The 23252-nt window shown below is 34.1% G+C and overlaps 1 protein-coding gene across 3 annotated transcripts in view; it reads left to right on the top strand.

Moving 5' to 3' along the window:
• Positions 1–5860: 5860 nt before the first annotated feature.
• Positions 5861–23252, top strand: part of CA1 (carbonic anhydrase) — a gene marked incomplete at its 3' end in the record, with an annotated part of 44966 nt that continues 27574 nt past the window's right edge. For 2 of the 3 annotated variants that reach the window (XM_051210463.1, XM_051210464.1), the window contains exons 1-3: positions 5861–5970; positions 6004–6192; positions 20811–21022. In XM_051210463.1, coding sequence (XP_051070458.1) covers positions 5943–5970; positions 6004–6192; positions 20811–21022 — 429 coding nt within the window. In that variant the 5' untranslated portion in view covers positions 5861–5942. Of the gene's footprint in view, positions 6193–20810; positions 21023–23252 lie in introns of all 3 variants that reach the window. The other variant, XM_051210462.1, reaches the window with a different exon arrangement.

The raw sequence follows: 23252 nt of genomic DNA, 5'->3' as shown, positions 1-23252 counted from the left end.
TTACTGTGACACCTTTTAATGAGCCTGGTATGCTCTTGAAGGATAAATGGTAAGACTCCTGAACAAATACTCCAGTCGGCATACTTCAAATCGTCAATTAGTCTAAATGGAAGACCTTCATTGTGTAGAAACCCATTAGTCCCTGACTTTTTAATTTCTTGTGTTACTCTAACCTAGTTGTGGGTAAAAGAAAAGACTATATCAGACCGAACTGTACTTCCTGATTTCATAAGCGTTTTAAAAGTTTGATCTTAAATCCATAGTAATTTGCGGAACCCTGGACCTCAAACCGTCACAAACGACAATGAACAACAGTGAGTCTTAGTCTTCACGTCGTGACCTGAAGGATATTTATACAGATTCTGTGTCATCTATAACACTCAGTGCTTTGAACTTTATCGAACGGTCTTGGGAAATCAGCCCAGGTCATTTTCAACAATAGTACCTAGTATAGGGGCTTGGTTCGGCTTCCTCTCCTGTTGTCATGAGATTTGTAAATCTCTGGAAGTCATTTCCAAATCAATGGCAGACCATGTTATGCAATCAGCAGAATAGTGGGGAGGTTGAGATTATCTCATCAGAATGGCATTTTCCGAAGTTCAATTGAACATTTACAACTTCAATAAGTCTCTCTTTGATGAATGTGGCGCCGGGACTGTTTGGTGTATAGGAATGGTCGTAGCTTTGCTCCAGACCGGTGAATAAAGTATGTGATACAAAATAGTGTGCACAGGTAATGTCTGGCAGTCTATAGAACACGGAAGGGTTTTTAATAGCTAAAAAGCACCTTTTTATTCCACACTTTATGTGGCGAAAAAACGCAAATTGGATGCTCGATTGGTCCTTTCAGAATTCAATACCTTTATATTGCAGCGTTACAATTATTTTAATCTTTCTGAGTATTTGCCGAGACTCACAAGAATGCCACTGTAAAATATTTTTCACCACAGAAATCTAAGAATTTTTTCAGTGTTAAGCATTGATTTTCAAGGTGACTAATTAATGAATACCAGAATCATGTCATCCGATAGATGTCTTAGAGGGCTAACCGTTACCTCAGTGGCCGTATTGATTCTCGTTATGCCAGTCTTCACACCTCTGGATGAGATGTTATGTCAGTGCAGCATATCTTAATGACATTTAAACCCAAGAGAGATCGCTTCAAGAAATAAATTAAGCCAAGGGCCAATGAGATTCATCGAGAGCTGCATCAGTAAGCATTTATGATATTACAACCTTGGTAAGGAGACAAGCATAAAAATTATTCGGATAGCTTTAGCTCAGAGTGACAACATATCTTTACATCACATTCCGGACCTGCATACATGCTTGGTCAGAAATATAGTTTACCTAGTACGAGGCTATAAGCAGAAAGTTCAGGATGGTGGCAAACTGTTTAGATCTATTTTTGATAAGTATCACGGAAATTCCCAGTTTGGAGATGAACAATACATATTAGGGATGCAATTTTATATAGCTTGTGTTTCCTTTACCACAGACCTTTCTGTTTTCTTCTATCAGTGTTGGGACTAGGAGTAATTGTGATCCATTCCTCTCTTCCTTAAATGAACTTACGAAAGTGTATGTTTTGTTGTTAACTGAATTAATCATCTTCGAGGCAATTTTCTGAAAGTGATTTGGAAATTATGCGTCAGTGTGAACCATAGCATCATTGTCGTTGACCTTTTAGGACTTTGAATGATTTTTTCTCTCACTTTTACCTCAATGTATGTCTCACATTTACCTATCTAAATTTTATTAATAAAAACACAGTATGTTGTTTTACACCAAAACTGATTGAGTTTTCATGTTCTTTTCATGTTTAACACGTATATATGACCCATAATAATTGATGGCTGATGGAATTCTTTGCAAATAACTAAACTTTTCATCGCATCATTCTTAACCATTACTTCATGAACTAATATTCTACCATCCAGTATAATTGCATTAATGACTCACTTTTTAATTCATTTTATAATACATATATTCCCACTTATTTTGTTTCACAAATATACATATTAAACTGTATACACAGTACGTTTTTACTTCTGTTCTCATGTAGCATATGTTCACTTATCCTTATTATGTTTCGCCCTCAAAGTTCAGATGTGCATTTCTTCCGCGAATTGTATCCTATTTCGTGTTTTGGTCTATTATGTAACATGCACAACAAAAGTATTGCAACTATGACACACACGATAACTACAAACACGAATACCAGATTAAGTGGTGCAAAGTTACAGGTTAGTAGTTAGTCAGAAATTTCGTTTTAAGCAAAATAATTCTAAAAAAGCTCAAGACATCAGATAGACAGATAGATAGAGTAATGTACACAACGCGGATCAATCGACGCAAACATCAAAATTGAGTCTCTAACTAATGACAGTGGAGCGGGAGGTTACCTGTGTTAACTTCAAACTAAGGTTTGGACTGAAGAGTAACTGTCTAGGTTGGTTAGATACGCACCCTTGCCCAGTTGAAACCAAAACAGTGGTTGGGTAAAATGACGGTTCTGAAACTCATTGTAAATGTAAATGTAAATTGTTGTCTAAACAAATACGATCACCCAGCTATCCAACCAATAATTGTTCAAGTGATCAAATCTAAATTACAACAAATACGGAGGTTGATAAGGGATGCGAGAAAATTACCAATCACAACAAATAAATGTTGTTATTTCCCGTTTGGATAGACCACGCACAGATTCTTCCAAAAGATAATATTTGATTGCTTTATAACACAGAGAGTTTCTAATTCTAGAAGAGTGCTTCAATTCACAATCAAAAATGCACAACTCCAGCCAGTGCAAGCAACACAATGAAAAGGAGGAACAAACCAATATGGCTGCTGCCAAGACTTAGCACCAAGTAAAACAACGTAAATGAAGTTCAAGAAGAAACATGGAAACTTAGTGAAGGCGTAAGAAAAATAAAATTTATAATAAAATACAAATATTAACATTTCAAATAGAATCAAAAAGACTATCAAAATGTACAACTAAAGAAATCAATAGGAACAAACTACAAGTGTATACGTGGAGGGATTTTCACACACAAAACATTCAAGATGAATCTTACAACCTGTTCAGATACACAAAGATTTTCAACATTCGATATAAGATAACAGAGAATGTGATGCCTATACGAAATAAGCAACTTGAGCTCTATTGTTTTGATATATACTTGGTTGTTTGAGGTCAACTCTTAAATAATAAACCCAAGTTGTTACAGATCATTGTTAAGCGATCATTTCAATGGAATTCATCACTATGCACCAACTTCCTTGACTGTCAGAATACGTTTGACAGCTGGATAGAAGAACATTGTGGAACGTTCTTTGGCACTACTTTATACCCAAGAAGATCTTCAGTATCATACGAAATTCATACGACGGACTGCGCTGCAGAGTTTTGCATGAAGGACAGCTGACGGATACATTCTAGGCGACGATTGGTGTCAGACAAGGTTGCTCACTCTCCTCGTTTCTCTTTCTTCTGGTGGTTGAATGTGTTATGAAGACCTCCACATCTAAGGGGAAGTATGTAATAATATGGACAGGTTGGATGCCAGTAAATGATTTGGACTTCAAAGACTACCTGGCACTTTTATCCCATACACATAGACAAATGCAGGTCAAGACAAATAGTACATCAGCAGCCTCTGCATCAGCAGGCCCTATCATACAAAAGGAAAAAAGCAAGATCCTGAAACAGAACACAGAGAACACCAACCCAGTCACACTTGACGGTGAAGCTGTAGAAGAGGTGGAAACGTTTACGTACTTGGGCAAAACGATCAATGAACAAGGAGGATCGAATGTGGAGGTAAACGTGAGGATTGGCAAAGCAAGGGCCCCATGCCTACGGTTCAAGGACACGTGGAACTCAAAACAACTCTCAACCAATATCAAATTCAGAATCTTTGATACGAACATCAAGACAGCCCTACTATATAAGGCTAAAGCGTGAAGAACTACCTCAACCATCACCAAAAAGGTAGAGGTATTGATGAACAATTGTCTGCGCAAGATACACAATATCCGTTGACCAGACACCATCAGCAACAGCCTACTGTGGGATAGAACAAACCAACTTCCAGCCTTAGAGGAAAGTAAAAGAAGGCGTTGGAAGTAGATAGGACATTTATTACCTAAATCACCAAACTGCATCACGAGGCAAACGCTAACTTGGAATTTTGAAGGGGAAGAGAAAGACCATGGAACATATTGCGTCGGGAATTGGGTGCAGAAATCAAAAGAATGAATAGTAACTAGGACCAATTGAAAAGGGTTGTCCAGGACAGGGTTGGATGGGGAAAGCTGGTGGGTGGCCCATGCTCCTCCATGAGGGATAATAGGCATAAGGAAGCAATTACTTCAGAGAAATAGTAACCGCCGAAACTGTTGGAATGATTGCTTGAAACGTATTTATTTTGCAGAGTAAATCAGTGTTTTAAAATGATTTACCAAACGGTCATGCGAATCGGATAGTATGTTTCTAGGTATTGTATGTCTTGTTAAACAATGTCGGCCGCAGAGTTCAGTGCATATGTTTTGACTTTTGTTAACAACACCAATAATTATGTGAAGTCATTGAACCATCAAAAAAGATATGTACGGAAAAATGATAGTTTGGACAAATGTATTTACAAGTTATTCCGATAGAATACCATAACATCGGTAAGAGTAACTGGTGAAGACATGTTAGGGCCGGTAGGTGCTACGATTACTTCGAATAGTTAGCCAACTTGATATTTTTGCATGGAGGGAGGTTTTAACGAAATTGAAAAGGTTGTGCTTTTTCTATTTGGAATATAAAGACAGTGATTGGATGTTTATGACTGATTGCAGCAGGCCTAATAAGGTAGATGTAAGCTTTTATGAGTGTGACTGTTCAATGTGTGTTATATCCCAGTATACTTGTTTTCATGTGCTTCTGGCATACATAAGAAAATGAACTCTAAAAGGTAATTTCAACCAATTAAGAAGTATAAACCCCATAGTTATTCATATTCTTAGAAACTGTAGTCGATGGAAAGCACATATATATATACTAACAGAACCGTTTCGTTCTCCACGCTAAAGACACAGTAGGTACAGATTTAAAGAAACCAGGAAATAAACTAACAACAGATTGTGGATAAATATGGTAAGCGGTTAGTGATGATTGTGAGGAGAAAAGTCAACAACTATTAGTTAAGAATCGTCAATAACTTGTTTGAACTCCAGTTTCTCCAATGCTTATTTTTGTGTAGTCTAGTTTACGGAGAAATCATATCTCGGAATATAGGAAGGTGTGAGGACGTGATGGGAACTCTATTTACCATAAGAAGGTCTTTTCAGTTGTACTTTAACTTAACTATACATAGAACTTGTAAACTTGTTTTTGTGCAGCGAATGTTGTTCATCCTTTACCATCAGTAATGAGGTATCAATAAATTCTTGCATGATCGTTATTTTTGTCTTCATTGTAATTTCATGGGAGGCATACCGATAGTTTTAATGCGTAACTGTTTGTGACAATTACCATGTGAGTACCCGGCTATCAGTGTCAATTAGTGCACTTCACTTACTTGAATTCCAATACAAATAGCCACATCAAACCTGACTTATCATCCACCCAGATAGCTAACAGTAACTATATCAAAATACTAATAAACTGGGATTAAAGCTATGTAATGAGCACAAACACGAAAATTGACAAGTGGCGTCAAAAATGCTGTTCACAGCTTATAAACAGAGATATTCAAAGTACTCAATAACACCTGACATGGGCAAAAGAACCCATAGCTTAACGTATTCTTCATGCCGAAATGAGAATAACCCCTGTTGTGTTTTAGTCAGCTATTTTTGTTACAAGGTCATTTTGGACGTATTTAATAAGCTATAGGTTAGTATGGCTTTTCGTTCCCCGAAAACGTCTCGCACGTTAAGCACAAAAGATGTCATATGACTATGGAGAGAAAAATGGTAAAAAAAGTTTTACTATAAATACATATTAAGGCCCTCATACATGGGTGTTACGCTTTCCTAATGCTGGAGGAACAAAGCAATCCCCAATCAACTTAAACACAATGTCAATGAGGCTTGACGAATCACTGGCTCCAATAAATGTGGACTTAAATGGACTTCAAAACCAAACTTTACACGTTAAAGACCACAATTTCTCAGTCGAAGTGAAAGGAAACGCAGGTAAATCATGAAGGTTTCACTCTTAATAACATGAAGTTTGTTTTGGTTTATAATAAATTCGAATCATTGATGTTTTTCTTGAAATGTATTTATTCTCTGCTGATTCCTATTTGGAAGTTTCCATAAAGGATTTGTTGAAACTGAAAATCTGGAAAAGATGTATTTAGGAATATTCTCACTAAAAATAAAGTGTCCAAAACGTCCGTTGCTATTCTCAACATCACATATACAAAAGTATATTTAACGAGACTACTGTTAAAGTGATCTAATTTACATAAAGTAATATAAAAATATCTCATAACGTGTCATCGCACATCTCTGTATGGACTGGCAGTGAACGTTGGAAAGGTATCACTGTTTCATCAGTTATATTTTAAACTTAACTCAAAAATTAACCTGTTATTTATTCATTTTTTGCTGCATTGTTAGATCGTCTCATTAAATGGTGTGTTTTCTCTTTACAAGGTCTTAGAGAAGTCGTTGACCTTAACATCGCATATTTTGAAAATAAACCGTCTATGTAGTTTTAGTTATTAGTGAGTCGGAAGCCTAATAAACTTCTGTAGGCTGATTATTGTTGATGTATCCATTGCGCCAGATGTTAGCGTGTTGGTTCTTTTTATACGACATAGGTGTATTCTTTAGTTACAGAAATGTGTATCATGATTGTTCTGTTCTCTAAAATTACAAATCAAAATAAATTATATGTATTTCCCACCTGATTATTGACAAGAGTTCATGAGATGCTAGTTAAGGGATCTCTTCGGCGTTTGCCCAGATATATGGTCGTCGTTCGAGTACATTTCTTTGAAACTGTGTCGTTTCTCATTAATTATCTTTAGTTTATGAGAAAGCTCCCGCTTTGTAGATATGAAAGACCCATATTTGTTTTGTATTCTCTTCTGAGCTTTAATAAAGACATTGCTTTTGAAACTCCTGGCAAGTGGGTCCTTTTGAAGTACTTATCTAGCCAATAGTGATACTTTGCAACCTAGGTTCGTACCTGTCACTCTGTCTGCTTGAAGACAAACGATATTCAACAATAATCATACGAACGTAAACGCTACCTACTATTTTTCCTAAAATCATTGCTTTCGGGCTATAGTCAAGAGCTGTTATGACTAACAAAAGCAGTGAATACATTTACATTTTACACTGCTTTTATGCTTTGAAGTATGGAACTTTATATATATACAACATTTACAAGTAAAAAGAAAACAATCCCCCATAAATTGTTTATTTATACATCCCGTAAAAAATACTTTTCAGGTGAAGTCAACACCAAAGCTATTGTTAAGACTCCCAGATAATAGTATGTTGTTATTTTACGTTCAGTTGTTCCATGGGTCTAACGAAGTCATTAGCCACGGATGTACATTTTCAAGTGATAATAACTAACATTTTTATGTAATAGTATAGACTAAGTTAAAATATGTATTAATGCAGTTAAGAGCAGAAGACAAGTTTTTGTCCTATTTATTCACTAAATGATGCTCAGTTTAACAAGTTGTGAGGTTTAAAATAAAACCAAAATACAGAATCCATTGAAAAATAGTCTTTCAGTCACATATGATATTAGTATCACATTTTGTAGCCTTTGAAATATCTCTAACACCAGTCATTTACTTTCTCTTAAATTGCTTTGTAATTCATAAATAATGATCGCTGATAATACAGTAGACCAAATGTAACCATCATACCCTAACTAAATGTTTTAAAAATATGAATAATAACATTATCAACAGTATTTGAGGGCTAATCGCCAAATAAAGTCACAGCATTATGCTCACGTGTTATTACTTCATCTAATTGTCTGGACATAAAACTGATAAATACAATTCTCTATGGGGTTTTTGCATGTTAAAAACACAATTTCACTTGAAATTTATACATATTTTATGAACTACCTCCATTTTAATTAATGGTGTAGAATATCTCGATCTCAGATGTCTTTAGGTAATAAATAAAGTTTTGCCCAAGTTAACTTATAATCAAATGGAGCCGACTGATTTTGTCTCAAACAAAGACTTACTTACTTACGCCTGTTACTCGTCGTGGGGGTTTAAACAAAGACAAAGGATATTAAACGTATCTTCTTTGATCTTAACTAGTAATGATTTGGTTCTAATGTGAGAAACGGTGTGGTCTATCATCAACTAATTCTGCATTTTAAAATGCAAATTTACCCAAAACTACCAAACAAACAGATTATATCCATTGAAAAAATGAGATAAATCTATTTTTGTCTCCTAGTGGAGTTTTGTTACTCAGAAATGGAATTTTAAACAAGATAGCATGGTTTAGGAAAGAAACATAGCTTTCTGGGGATCTAAATATTGAGGTTCTGCATTCGCAAATATATTTTCAACTTTAAAATAATAATGTATATTTGATAATAATGGCTCGATCAGGATAACAAGTTAGTAAAAACACAATAGGTATTATATGTGTGTAAAGGATAGCAACGTGACTGCTACAGGACCTCAAATGATAATTCAAAACTGGCATAGAGACTAGACAAAGAATCATAGTTACAGAACTAAACTGTTTACCATGATATTGCGGAAGTGAAGTTCAGTAAATATAAGTTAGGATATTGCACGATTTGTGCTGCAAGCTATCCACTTTAATCAAACTTAGGTGCTGAATAGGGTGATTATTATTAATATTATTATCATATTATTATTATCATGGGGGAAGAGAAAAGGAAATTCTCTGGTTCCAATAGTTGCGTATCCACTACATAGGTTGTTACGAATGTTTAGTTTGACTCAATCGAATGAATAATTTTCAACGATTTTTCTACTTGTATACTTCGCTTATATGAGGTGTTGCCCCTACACAACCACGGATGAGAGTATTCTTGAACTCACTTGGAGCGGATAAAAATTAAAAATGCGCTATAGGTTGGCATATAAGGAATTTAATAATAGAAAATATTGTAAAAACTAATTATTCAATTGAAACAAACAAATTCATCATCACAATGAATTTGAAACACCTCAAACTTAATGGATGCATTTTTATCTTCATTATGTAATTGAAATTATTATAATGAAATCACTGAAAGAATACATATTTATTCAACTACTTATGTCTCAATGAGTATTTTGGTTTAAAATACAAACAAAAAATTTGGATGAATTCATAGTTCAACATTTATTTATTTCTTGTTATGTATGATTCGATTTGGTCTGTACACTTATCTATTATAAGCCTTTTAATACAAGAAAGTATATCACGCCAAAAATAACTAATATACAAAATATATATTTTAGTCTGATAATATCATTTTACGCTTTATCTAATTTTGCCAAATCTTATATACTGACTAAAGTTTGTTGTTTATGCTGTTTAAATAACTAAATAAACACATATTTTATTACTATTATTAATAATTAAGCATAGAAACAACAAAAAATCCCTTGAAAATATAATGAATAACTTTGAAATGCCAATGCTATTTAAGAAATAATAATAATTCATTGGAACCGGTTAAATGATTACATGAGTCAGACGCACATGACTTTGCTATTCAATAAAATTTGAGTTATTTTTACATTATAAGGGTGAATTTATGGCGGTTTGAAAACTTAATACTAGATAGCTAATTTTTTTCGAAAACCTTGACTTGTTTTTTTTTTGTATTATTTGCTTCTTTTTCCCTTCAACTGTATACAAAATGAGCTAGGGTAGATATGGTCACTTTTAAAGTTATTTGTTATCTAGAAGCTGTAACTAATCTCATATAATTTAAAGCTAGATTTTTTAAAATTTACAGCAAAATTTCTTAAATGAGTAATACAGGTATTCAATGGAACTAATCAGTCGAATGCATATTCATTCACTTGTCGTTAGAGTATATATATTTGTATGAGGTTAAACGACACAATTTTGTATAAGTAGAGTAAAATTAAGTTGTGTAGGGCTAAATTCTATACAGTTCTATAATATATATTCTATAATAGAACGATTAGGTTGGTTCTAATTACTTTCCATTAATCCTGATTAGATATCGACATTTTAATGATCAAGAAAATTCTTAATTACATTTCGGCTTCCAACAGAAAAAGTGTAATTCACATGTTGTACGTATGCTTTAACGAAATAGTCAAGTTACTTTAGATAAAAGAATTTATTGTTGTTTATTATAATAGTCTTACTACTTCAAGGTTATGGACATTTTAAAGAAAACTATCATAAAATAATATTTAGACTGGTGTTGATGATAAGAACCGTTTTGAAATTGAATAAATATTAAGAAATCAAATATTTATGTATATATTATGTAAGACTTGCTTTGCGAAAAATACATGGCGTGTTCTAGTGAGAAGCAGTAACTATAGAGCTGATGTACCTTTAACGTCAGACTGCCAGCATCAGTGTCCGCTTGATGATCTACCTATATTGATAACTGATTAAAATCAAGAATATAAATCACTGGATTTGTATTCAATAATCCATATGAATATTCTTGCTAAAGAATAGAAATGCTATAGGCTCGTTTACATGTATCGTAGTAAGCGTGATATGAAGATTTTGTTTTCCCGTATGACTCTTTATTCTGTATAATGTACGATATTTTTGTATTCAATTGACCTGAACTATGCTCAACATGACATGCAGCATGTGATTTGTCATAGCTGTAAGTATTGTTCATATATGTCATTTTATTCTAATTATCAATCAAACTGGGTGTATGAATCAATATATAAATGAGTGTATTTTTGACTAGGGTCGTCGTCTTCGTGTTTTGGGATTAACAAATCTTCACTTATACCAGTCTTTGTGTTCGTAATTTCGCGTCATGGGAACTGTAGATTTTCCTCGCCTTATAATTATAAGTGATAAACGATTGCGACGACAGATATAACAATTGGCGACGCAGTCATAACAGTCGACCACCAGTCATAACAATATCAAATATGTTAACTCTATGAAGGAAACACTTAGACTTTGGAAGTTACAATCCAGACAAATAGATTGTGAAGATTTGTTGAAACAGGAGACATTTTTCATTACGGAATAATGTGAACTGTATCGCTATTAAAAATGAATTAGAATCAGATTAGTGCGTTTAACATACTTCATTGAATTAAAGCTGAAGTAATGTTGACCAAAAATCATAATGAGTAAATCAATCTAATTTTGACTTTCATCCCGTAATATCAGATATAAATTACGATTTTGTGGTGCTATGAGTGAATTTTCGGTTATTGAAATAAAAGTAAGGAATACTACTGAATAGATAAAATGGAATGAAACTATGCAAGATGGTGTTGTCTGCCCGAGAGACCAGATTATTGATTTAAGATCTTAATGATTTCAGATCAGAGACGAGGCTGAAAACAAAATAACATGATTATTTACAAAATGTTGAATAAAAGAATTGACATTGTCAGAAGTCATTTAACAAATCAATTATTTAAAGCTATGACAAGTGAAGGCCATTTACTTCCTAATGTAATGAATGATGAAATACTATGTTTTGTTCGTATCTAATCATATCAATAGTCAATTAAAATAAATTATCCAATTGTCAATTTAGATCCATTGATTTCGCTAATGACAATTAAAAAGTTGGATAATGATTATATAATGGGTGGATATGCTTTAGCTTATATATTGTAGAACGTATGTTCGATAATATTCCAGATATATACTGAGTTAGAAAACGCTTTTCGAAACGGGTCAATTACAAATCTGTGTAGTCTGAAACATAAGTTGTTGTCTGTAAATTCCAAGTATTATTTTTTTGAAATTCCAAACTTTTAAGTCATGAAGAGGGCAAGAACAAAGATAGCAATATCAATGGTAAGATCAACATTGTGTAGTGTTCTTCTATGTAAGAAATATGTACACAATCTCTTAAATTTGTCAAATTATTTGCTATAGTATGCCGATAAGTGCACAAAATAACCCCAAAACTAGAGTCTTTTGTGTGGGTATTTTCAGTCCTTTTTATATGTATCTCAGATTATACGACCAGATGATGATTAAATAATAAAATAAAATGAATTCAGAGCTACTTCGTTGAAGCGTTTGTTATTGTTTTCTTTAAAAATGATACACATTTGTAGTTGTCTTGAAATTCTTGACCAAACTAAACCTTCTTACTGTTATTATTACTATCATCAATACAAGGCAAAAAGTGATATGTGCAAAATATATTAATATCCTTGTTCATATTTCTTATAACTGATTACATTTATGAGGAAGAATCACTCGAATAAAAGTCGAATGTCTCCAGTGTAAATCTTCGAATAAAGTAGATAAGACAGAGTTACTTGTTAACAGAGATAGATAGTGGCTAACAACGGAATCCAGGACTCGCGTTTCGTCCTATTTGGGACTCATCGGCTGGATGTACATGCACTCCAGAGTTGATGTTCACTCTAAGACTCAAACCTAGTACTATTCACTTCAAACGCCATCACGTTATCCATTTATCTAATGAGTCTAGATAGCCACTAGCTTGTGGAATGAGCGGGGGATTTTTAATTCATTTTCGTATTGGTCGTTTGAATCCTCCCATTGATGTTTTGGATTGCAATTGAGCAGTCTCTATTTGACATGTATACATTCTGTCCGGATTGCCTCGATATTGCCGTGAATCACTAACATTATATGCAGTGATGAATTAAAACTTCACCCCCTCATCCCACAAGCTAGTGGCTATGTAAACTCATTAGCTAAGTGGGTAACGTGATGGCGTTTGAAGCGAATGGTACTGGGTTCGAGTCCCAGAGTGAACATCAACTCGAGATACAAGTACATCCAGCTGACGAATCCTAAATAGGACGAAACACGCGTCTTGGATTCCACTGCTAACCACTATCTATCTTTGCTTATAATGCTTATGAATTAAAGCAATATCGAGGCAGTACGCACATTATGCACATATGCTAATAAGAGACTGATAAACTGCCGTCCTAAACATCAGTGGGAAGATTCCGAAGACCAATACGAAAATGAATTAAGAGTTAGTTATTGTTCAATAATTCTTGATTTTACTTTTAATAAATCATTTTCTAACTTGTGTAAATCATAACAATTTACCTTGAAATCATAGTTATACTAAAATTTTAAAAAAACATAATTTTCTTACTCCAAGAGCTAGTGTTTTCTAAACGAACAACGTCTCTATAAATAAATTTGATTAATTACTGTAGATAAAATTGTATTGTTAATTAACTTGTCATCTGATAGGTTAATGGGTTTTTTTGAAAAACAACAACAACTACTACTACTACTACCAAATTATCTTATTTTGATAATAGTTATACTTATTAGTTAGAGTACTTTATAATTTACCTTAAAAGTGTTCACATTACTTTTACACTGATTTGATAACACACAATTTATCACTTCATGAAATCCCTACCTCTACCCCCCAAAAAAATAAAAATAAAACAAACAAAGAATTCTGATAATATCATCTCATGAAGCTTTTTTTCTTCATTAATTAATTTAAAGTATGAAGATTGTTTTTATTATAACTTGAAATTGACTAAAAATCTATTGATAGTTATAGGAGTATTAAACAGTTTTTACATTCTACTTTGGGATATTTCTTCAACGATACTTAGAATCTAATTAATATGTACAAACCATCAACTAAACTATGATCAAGTGTTCATCAGTGATGGCTAAATTTGAGATGGATTCATGAAGAAATTATAAGTGAAAAAGAGTAACTATATTCGAAGTAGGATGAGTCATCATTATTGGTATTCAGTAATGACTACAGTAATATCCCAAGTTAATTAACTGACTAGATTTCGATGGAACAGTTTTCAGATAGTAAACTGGGGCCAAAATCGATAGGGTTATAAATTCGATCCCTGTTGAAGTGTACACACTAAAATAATTCCAAATTAACATTAATCAGTTCTCCACTACCCTCTAATTTATCAGTTGTTCTCTAGTTTTAATTCACTTCAATAAATCATTCAGTTAAATAAAAAGATAATTCATCATCATAGGAGAATGGAAAACAAAATGTGAGCTAATATTTCATGTGAATACCAAAAAAGGAAGGTTAAGGTAAATTATTAAATTAAAAAAAACTCACGTATTTAAAATTGCATAAAATCAAGCTAATGAATAGAAAACTTGACATAATAACAGTAAAATTCAAATCATTGTCTATACATTAATTCTACTTCATTTTAGGTGATTTAAATAGAATATTGCTTTTCTATAGTTGATTTTAAAACTCATTTAGTCATCAACAAAGGAGAATCTAACACTAATACGTTGGTTTACGTTACTAAACCACATCAGTACAATGAAATGAAATAATCCAGACACACGGAAGAGCAGTAGAAGTAGTTGTAGTAGTATAAAAGATTAGGCATTAATATGATGCTTCGAGAAGTGAACTTCTAAGACAGTGAAGTATCGGTCAACTTACAAACTTACGATCTAAGCAAAGATAAAGAGTGAGTACATATGTGCTATTATGATCAACACTTAACCATAATACAAGACATTACCAACTATTGGTTATGATAATGATGCAAACCACAATCAAATGGTCCTCACCTATTAACACAACTCATCTCCATCATGATTTATTCGTTCCTAGCTTTCTTCGAACCTACATCTACACAAGTTTACATCTCATATCAAGAAGAAATTTTCAAAGTTGATCTCTGTGACAGCAACATACAAATATACAGAATGAACATAGATAACTCAAAGTTATTTGTAAGTTCATAAGATCAGAGTCAAGTACAGAAATCTGTACTTGAAAAAATGCGTTGGACACCTTGCTGATGAGTGCCAGGCAGCACAAAACCCGAGTCCAGGGTTTCCTGTTGACTGCCTCCAACCACCATCTTATGTCAACATAGTGCACGCAGTGTCGAGTCACCTAGATTAGTGGCCACATTGCAACTTGATCGATAATATTCTATCTGCACTAAGAAGGACTTGACACACATGACATTGATCCCCACCCAGTGATCAATCAATTATGAATATATATATATCTTCTAGAATAGTAATTATATTTATAAGACACTAAATGTTTTACAACTGATATTTTATGTCAGCTGGGCAGGTGTATAAACATTGTACACATTATAGTATATAAATATCTGATTTACCTTAGATCGACTAGTCTATTCAACTGTTAAAAATATTACAACCTCCGCAAACCCCCCTACCGAATTAAATAATCGCTGTTTTTTGTGGATATTTTAATGTTCATGGAAGCATAAAATAACAATTTTCTATAGTTATTCATTTGTTAATTAAGTGCAGAACGAATTAGACCAGCTTAAGATAATTCGTAATTAATTTATATAATGGTGAAATGGTATGATTCATCTTCTGTGGAAAAAGGGGTAATCATATATATATTACTTGAGTGTATGTTTACCGAAATAATGGTCTAATATTGTGAACTAAAAGAATTAATGAAAATCAAGCATATAATTACGCAAACTGCAACTGAGGTTTACTTACTTACTTACGCCTGTTACTCCCAATGGAGCATAGGCCGCTGACCAGCATTCTCCAACCCACTCTGTCCTGGGCCTTCTTTTCTAGTTCCATCCAATTCTTAATCATTTTTCTCATGTCTATTTCCATTTTCCGGTGTAATGTGTTCTTCGGTCTTCCTCTTCTCCTTTCGCCTTCAGGATTCCATGTGAGGGCTTGTCCTGTGACGCAGTTGGGTGCTTTCCTCAATGTGTGTCCTATCCACTTCCAGCGCTTCTTCTTGATTTCTTCCTCCGCTGGGATCTGGTTTGTTATCTCCCACAGTACGTTGTTGCTAATAGTGTCCGGCCAATGGATCTGAAGTATTTTGCGTAGACAATTGTTAATAAACACCTGTATTTTCTGGATGATGGCTTTCGTAGTTCTCCAGGTTTCTGCCCCATACAGTAGAACTGTCTTGACATTTGTATTGGAAATCCTGACCTTGGTGTTGGTTGACAGTTGCTTTGAGTTCCAGATGTTCCTCAGTTGTAAATATGCTGCTCTTGCTTTGCCGATCCGCGCCTTCACATTTGCATCAGATCCACCCTGTTCATCAATGATGCTGCCCAAATACGTAAAGGTTTTTACATCTTCCAAATCTTCTCCGTCAATTGTGATTGGATTGGTGCATTCTGTGTTGTATCGGAGAATCCTGCTTTTCCCATTGTGTATATTGAGACCTACTGCTTCTGAGGCTGCTGCCACACTGGTCGTCTCCTGCATTTGTTGTTGCGTTTGAGATAGAAGGGCCAGATCATCTGAGAAGTCTAGATCGTCCGACTGCATCCTAGATGTCCACTGTATCCCGTGTTTCCCTTCAGATGTTGACGTCTTCATGATCCAGTCGATCACTAGGAGAAAGAGAAAGGGTGAGAGTAAGCAACCCTGCCTGACACCGGTCTTCACTTCGAACGACTTTGTCAACCGTCCTCCATGCACGATTTTGCAGTTTAATCCATCATATGAATTCTGTATGATATTGACTATCTTCTGAGGCACGCCGTAGTGTCGAAGAAGTTTCCATAGTGTTGTTCTGTCCACGCTATCAAATACCTTTTCGTAGTCAATGAAGTTGATGTAGAGTGATGAATTCCATTCAATTGATTGTTCCACAATGATCCGTAGAGTTGCGATTTGGTCTGTACACGATCTATCTTTACGGAATCCTGCCTGTTGGTCACGAAGTTGGGCGTCTACGCAGTCCTTCATCCTGTTTAACAATACCCTGTTGAAGACTTTTCCCGGTATTGAGAGAAGAGTGATGCCCCTGTAGTTATCACAACTGTGGTTTACTGAAGAGAAATAGAATAGTTTACGAAGCGTAGGGAACTTATATTGGTGTATGTGATAATTATCATTAAATCAATAAATCGCACAATACATTAAACTAAATGTGATCCATTCCAAATTATAATCATATAGGAGGATATCTCAAAATAAAAAAATATTGAAAATTCTAACTTATAAAAAATAACATGTCCTCAATTTAAATCCAGTTTGGTAGACCAAACGATAGTAAGTGGCCTTACATCAGTTAGTCAAACACTTAGTTAAATATCATTGGATTCCATAAAATCTTTTGCTAACATCAATCGGTTCATGATCTCAATCAAAAACTTAATAATCTCCACAACCCGTATACTAGTAATCAACATGTGCTCACTAGTGACTAGCTTCGTGAGGGAATTCTCGGAGTTCTAGTGAGAAGCCGTGACCAGTGGAGCTAATCCTTGTCGGGTAGAGACAGGTATCTACCTCAGTACAACGGAAGTTGGTCGCGCAATTTCGTGGATTGGTTGATGTTAGAAACTGTCACCACTGGATGCCGGCTCAGTGGTCCAGTTGGTTAGGCGTTCGCGCGCGAGACCGAAGGCCCTGGGTTCGAGTCCCGCTCGCGGGATCGTGGATGCGCACTGCTGAGGAGTCCCACAATAGGACGGAACGGCCGTCCAGTGCTTCCAGGTTTCCAATTGTGATGGTCTAACATCAATCGGTTCATGATCTCAATCAAAAATATTGTTTCTTCTAAGACTGGGCAACTTAATCCGATCAAGATCCGTCTTATATATAAATTCTCTCCATTGTAACATAAGATCTTTATGAAATAAAAATGGTTTAAGAATATCGTTTTGATAATTGTGCATTGATTGTGCGTAGGAAATATTTTGACAACGAAACAATGTAGGCATGAAATTGGTTACTACTCAATGATTAATCGATTGGAGATAACTCAGTCCTACTGAAGATCCATCGAGGATTGAATTGGTTGGTAATGATTTATCAAGATGTGAAGATAAGTGTATCCGAAAATTATCGTTTCTCTCAACATTACAAGTTCTTGACATTAAGGAGCCTGGTTCGGGCAGGGTTTCATACTGACTGCTTTCAGTCACCTGAGATCTTGACACAGTGGATGTGATGTCGGTTCACTTCGACTAGTGACCTAATTGTAACATAATCGTTAGAACTTGGTGGATACTAAAGAACAAGATGAACACTTTAATTACCACTACTTAGTGACCAATGAATTGTAGAGGTAAAAGTTTACGAAGAGCATTTCACTCGAACTGAGAATATGACAACCATAAACATAAAGTAATTCAACATTTCTTAAATATGATGAGCACGACACAATATGTTTAAATAGTTCCATGAACTACATATGGTGTCTTGGAAAAATATGATGGATACAATTTCACCTTTGTTTCATCATCATATGATAATCGTATTCTTGTTTGTTTAAGTTTTATCTTCGAAATCGGTTTCACATTATGGTGAAAAATGTCTTTATCCCGTCATTTCGCTAGAGTTTTCTTATCTATCCATTCACGCATTATGATACAGATCATAACAAATTCTATTCTTAATTGAGAAAGAATATATTAATCTGAAAGCAGCTTATGCTAATAAGTATATATAATAGTTGACTTATTAACACAAATTTTCATAACACTATTTCCAGTCATTGTTGAATCAACAGTGTTTGAGAAAATCTAATTAAAAAAGATAGCATTTATTATGGACAAATATGAACTTCAGGAGGTCTTAATTAGTCGTCAAAAAATCTAGTTAACATTTGTCATTAAGATGTGCTTGGGATCCTGGTTTAACTGATGTTTCTTGATAGGTCCAAACAGGTGTCGTATAGCATTACATATGGGGACGTTTCCACTGAGCTGTTCGGCGTGGGATTGGCTGAGATATTTGAATTTGATTGATACTACGTGGTAACCAACGCTATGTTTTCTAGTTCTGTGACTGAATATCGCTTACACTAAAAGATTAGACAAACCTTGACACTAGTCTACTACTCAGCAATCAATCACTTGTAATCACAATCAATTGGATATACGTACGTAAAAATAAAAAGACACTGAGTGGTTAATTTGTCCTAGTTTAGGATTTTGCAACAGTAAGCAATTTGACCACATGCACGATAAAGTCTAGATCTCTTCAACTTTTCAATGGTAAGCACAATATCAAAGAATAAATTAATTAGAATTCAGTTAAATGGGGGTATATAGTTTAAGCTTGAATGATTACTATGAAATGCATAGTAATTTTTCAAAACAATGCTAAAATCTAATTAATAAGTAATAATTATAGTACATTTAAATACAGCAATAATCTTGTTTTCTTTCCTCTTTGAATTGTGCCCTTGGTCAAAAATCCTGACTAACCCCTCAGTGCACAAGTACAGCCGAGAGTGGGGAGAGTCAGCTCATCCTCTCGAAATGCTCTCACATGGTCACGTGCATACAGCCACTGCCAGGGAAGTCCTATTCACTGCCTTCTAGTGGCAGGTTTGTTGTTTACGAAATTGAGAGGACAAAAAGCAAATGTCCGGCACTTTAAGAGGGTTGGTGGACACAGAGGATCCACCTAGGGGGTTGGAAAACCCTGATTCCACACTAATGGTGTACATGGGCTCCAGGATCCTAAGGAAACAAATGGCGCATGAAGCACTTATTGGTCACCGGTTACCATGGGGCCGCATCTCCTTACGTTGCTCCACTGTCTTGTGGATTAAACCTTTAGGTCGAAGGCTCCGGGTGCGGTTCCCTAAGAAAACCACATGCTTCGGTTTGGGCACCTGAGCAGTATCCCAGTCCACACATAAATCGAATGACTTATGTGGCGCATATCTGTTTGGTGCCTCTTTGTACCAATTTTTATGTGTTTAAATAAATAACCATTTTGTAATTGGTATTGATTTTATTGTTAATTGTAAAGTATATACTTACATATATAATCACTAGCGTATGAAGAAATTAGTCTCTGAGCTTAATTGGCAATTTTGTTTTACTTCTAACTGATGAGATAACATATGAAAAATAATCTATAGACTATTATACACTGCTTATTTTATCTGTATATTTTTTATTTACCGTTATAACTGAAAAGAAAGCCTATAGAAAACCGTTATCTAATGCTTATACTTGAAATTTCCTTAAGCGAATGTGAATATGACAGATTATGTTACAAAAATGTCTACTCATTTAATTTGATTTGGTAGAAATGTTTTGACACTCCTGAGTGAAATGTTATTTAGTTTAAGCATAACAATATTTTTAGATTATATCAAAAATAATTATAAATACCATTAAGAACGAATTATGAAACTTCTAAAAGTGGTTTCTTTTTGTAAGGTTCTGTATTTTTGTGTTGTTATTATGAAAACTACAATCGATCAGTGTACATGAATACAAAAGTATCCCGAGTGTATTTTCAGTTAGTTCGAAGTATTTTTTGAGCTAGTTAGTTGCTAGGAATGAAAACTGGGAAGCGCCTTCTGTTCTAGTTGGAAACAGTTGGCTATATATACCTGTATATCATGGTCGATACTCATTATGTAACTTGAACTAAGTACTATCGGTTTCAAACATGTCAGTTTTGGTGTCCACATTGGGACTCGAACCCAGTGCCTTCCACTTCAAGTACTGACGTGCTATCTACTGAGCCACTGAGTCCAAACAATTACTAACTTTTCTAAAGGTATGAAGTTCGTATCTTTGTCGGGAATTTCTAATTCTAGAGCACTTCATTAAAAACTTATTTTAGAAAATATAATATAAATTAAAATTTATAACTTTTTTCTATGAAACTACTTTTTTATTATTTTGTAGTATTATCCGGTGGTCCATTGGCATCAGAATATAAGCTGATACAATTTCATTTACATTGGGGATCCGGTAATAATTGGGGCTCCGAGCATATGATCAATGGGATAAGTTGTCCAGCTGAACTACATTGTGTATTTATTAATACTAAATATGCTACAATGGAAACCGCTATTACTTATTCTGATGGATTATCAGTTGTCGGTATATTTTTTCAAGTTAGTTAAATTATGATCACAAAAACAGTGTATTTTACTTCATATATCTTGAAAGGATGGTTTATCGATCCGATGATTGAAACACTTGAAATTAATCTTTATTAGATTGCAGATTTAGGTTCTGTTTGGAGGTAATAAACATATGTTTGGGACCAACCAGCAATGCCCAACTAGATATTTACTCAGAATCGACCCCAGCAACTGAATGTCTCATTGTGAGGGCTCGACGTCTAGATCATTGAGTTAGAAATGTAAGATAATGGGAATGGACTACGTAGTCTAAATGTTGAGCGCTTATCACGATGCTTGGACATCCTGAGTTTGATTCACAGTGTCGTAGTGGATGTGTCTTCCTTTGAAGTATCATACAAGGACAACATATCTGTTAAGTGTTACCTGCTATTAACTGGTTTTCAAATTATAGTCCATTTGTGATGTAAACTATAAAATTTAAACATCTTCACAAACCCCCTACACTGATTGTTTTCCATTTGTTTATCTATGACATAAACTTTGGTATAACATGACATTTAAAAAGCTGGCTATTAAGAAAGAAAATGATAATATTATGGGGAGAAACAAGAAGAAAAAATAGTAAAATCATTAACTAAGGAGACAACAAGAATATGCTTTAATAAAAAATTTACAAAGACAAATCCCATTCAATTAAAAGTTTTATTTACCATGTAACAAAAATCTACAGTAACGTTTCCATCGATCTCCATTCTGAGTTATATCTGATAACGTCTCAATCCATGGAGATAAATGATCTATTAGAACCAAATGATGCAATCATGATAGACCAACATACATGATCACTATCAACTATTTTTCAGAGTCAGAAGTCATAAATTGACCATCTCTGTGTTTGTTTCATCCAGTTCAATCTCAGTAAATAATTAGTGGTTCGTGAGCTACAGAAAATAGGATTATATTTAGAAACCTCACTCTATCTTAGTTTGATAAACTGGGTAGAAACGTTGGTTTTTACACAATTAAAGTCCAACTCTAAGCAGATTATCTATAAACCTGTATTTAAAAATTAAAAATACGAAAATCAGAGAAGGGATCTATTTTCAACGAATTTATTATCAAACTGTACAACCGTATATATATGAAATTTTTTTCTGTAAAAGTACTAATCCCGTGAAGAAATGTGAACACGAATAACCAAGATGACATAATAGAGAGTTTATAATACTAGTTCCGTAATACGAATCATAACAATAGATTTAGATTTAGTAAGCTTGTAACGAATTATAACATGAATGTGGTAAGATGAATAACTTTCGCTAGTAGGAACGTATCTTCTGTATCCATAGAAGACAAGCTTCCGCGTCTGGTCGTCTCCATGTGCATCTACCAGTTCACCTGCTCTTGTGGAGCAAGGTACATTGGCCGTAGCCGGAGCTCTCTTTCAACTCGAATACGGGAACATGTCCCAGTTTGGTTCTACAAGAGTGGGAGGAAAGCAGCTAGGAGTTCTATACCTGAACACCTAATCGACTGTAATCATTCTACTGATGCACAGTTTGATTTTAAGGTTGAATATATGATTCGTTCAAATCTACTTAGATTTCTTCGTATCCAACTCTTAAAAATACCCGACGCTCTTACTATCCATGAGCTCAAGCCAGAAGTATGCGTACAAGAGAAGTATGTCCTATCGTTATCGTTACCTTGGCCTTATTTATTATTATTATTATTACTGCATTCCCCCTTTACTTATGTCCTATATTCTCATTATTTTATTCATAAATGCTCATCATATCATCCTATTTATTTTTACACCACTATGAACTTTAATGACCTTTAATTATTGTAACAAAAACATTTTAATCATCTCTTACTACATTCATGTTATAATTCGTTACAAGCTTACTAAATCTAAATCTATTGTTATGATTCGTATTACGGAACTAGTATTATAAACTCTCTATTATGTCATCTTGGTTATTCGTGTTCACATTTCTTCACGGGATTAGTACTTTTACAGAAAAAAATTTCATATATATACGATTGTACAGTTTGATAATAAATTCGTTGAAAATAGATCCCTTCTCTGAACTTCGTATTTTTAATTTTCAATGTTTAAATGGGAATTATCAGTCAAACCTGTAATTGTTAATATACGCTAATTATAGTTATATTGTAATAAGGTAGTAATAATGATGAAAGAAAAATTAATTTAATAGACTCATTGAATTTAATTTCCCCAATAAAAATTACT

The sequence above is a fragment of the Schistosoma haematobium genome, chromosome ZW (genome assembly GCF_000699445.3).
Source record: "Schistosoma haematobium chromosome ZW, whole genome shotgun sequence".
In the NCBI taxonomy this organism is placed as follows: Eukaryota; Metazoa; Platyhelminthes; class Trematoda; order Strigeidida; family Schistosomatidae; genus Schistosoma; species Schistosoma haematobium.
This window is presented reverse-complemented; position numbering and strand designations above follow the sequence as displayed.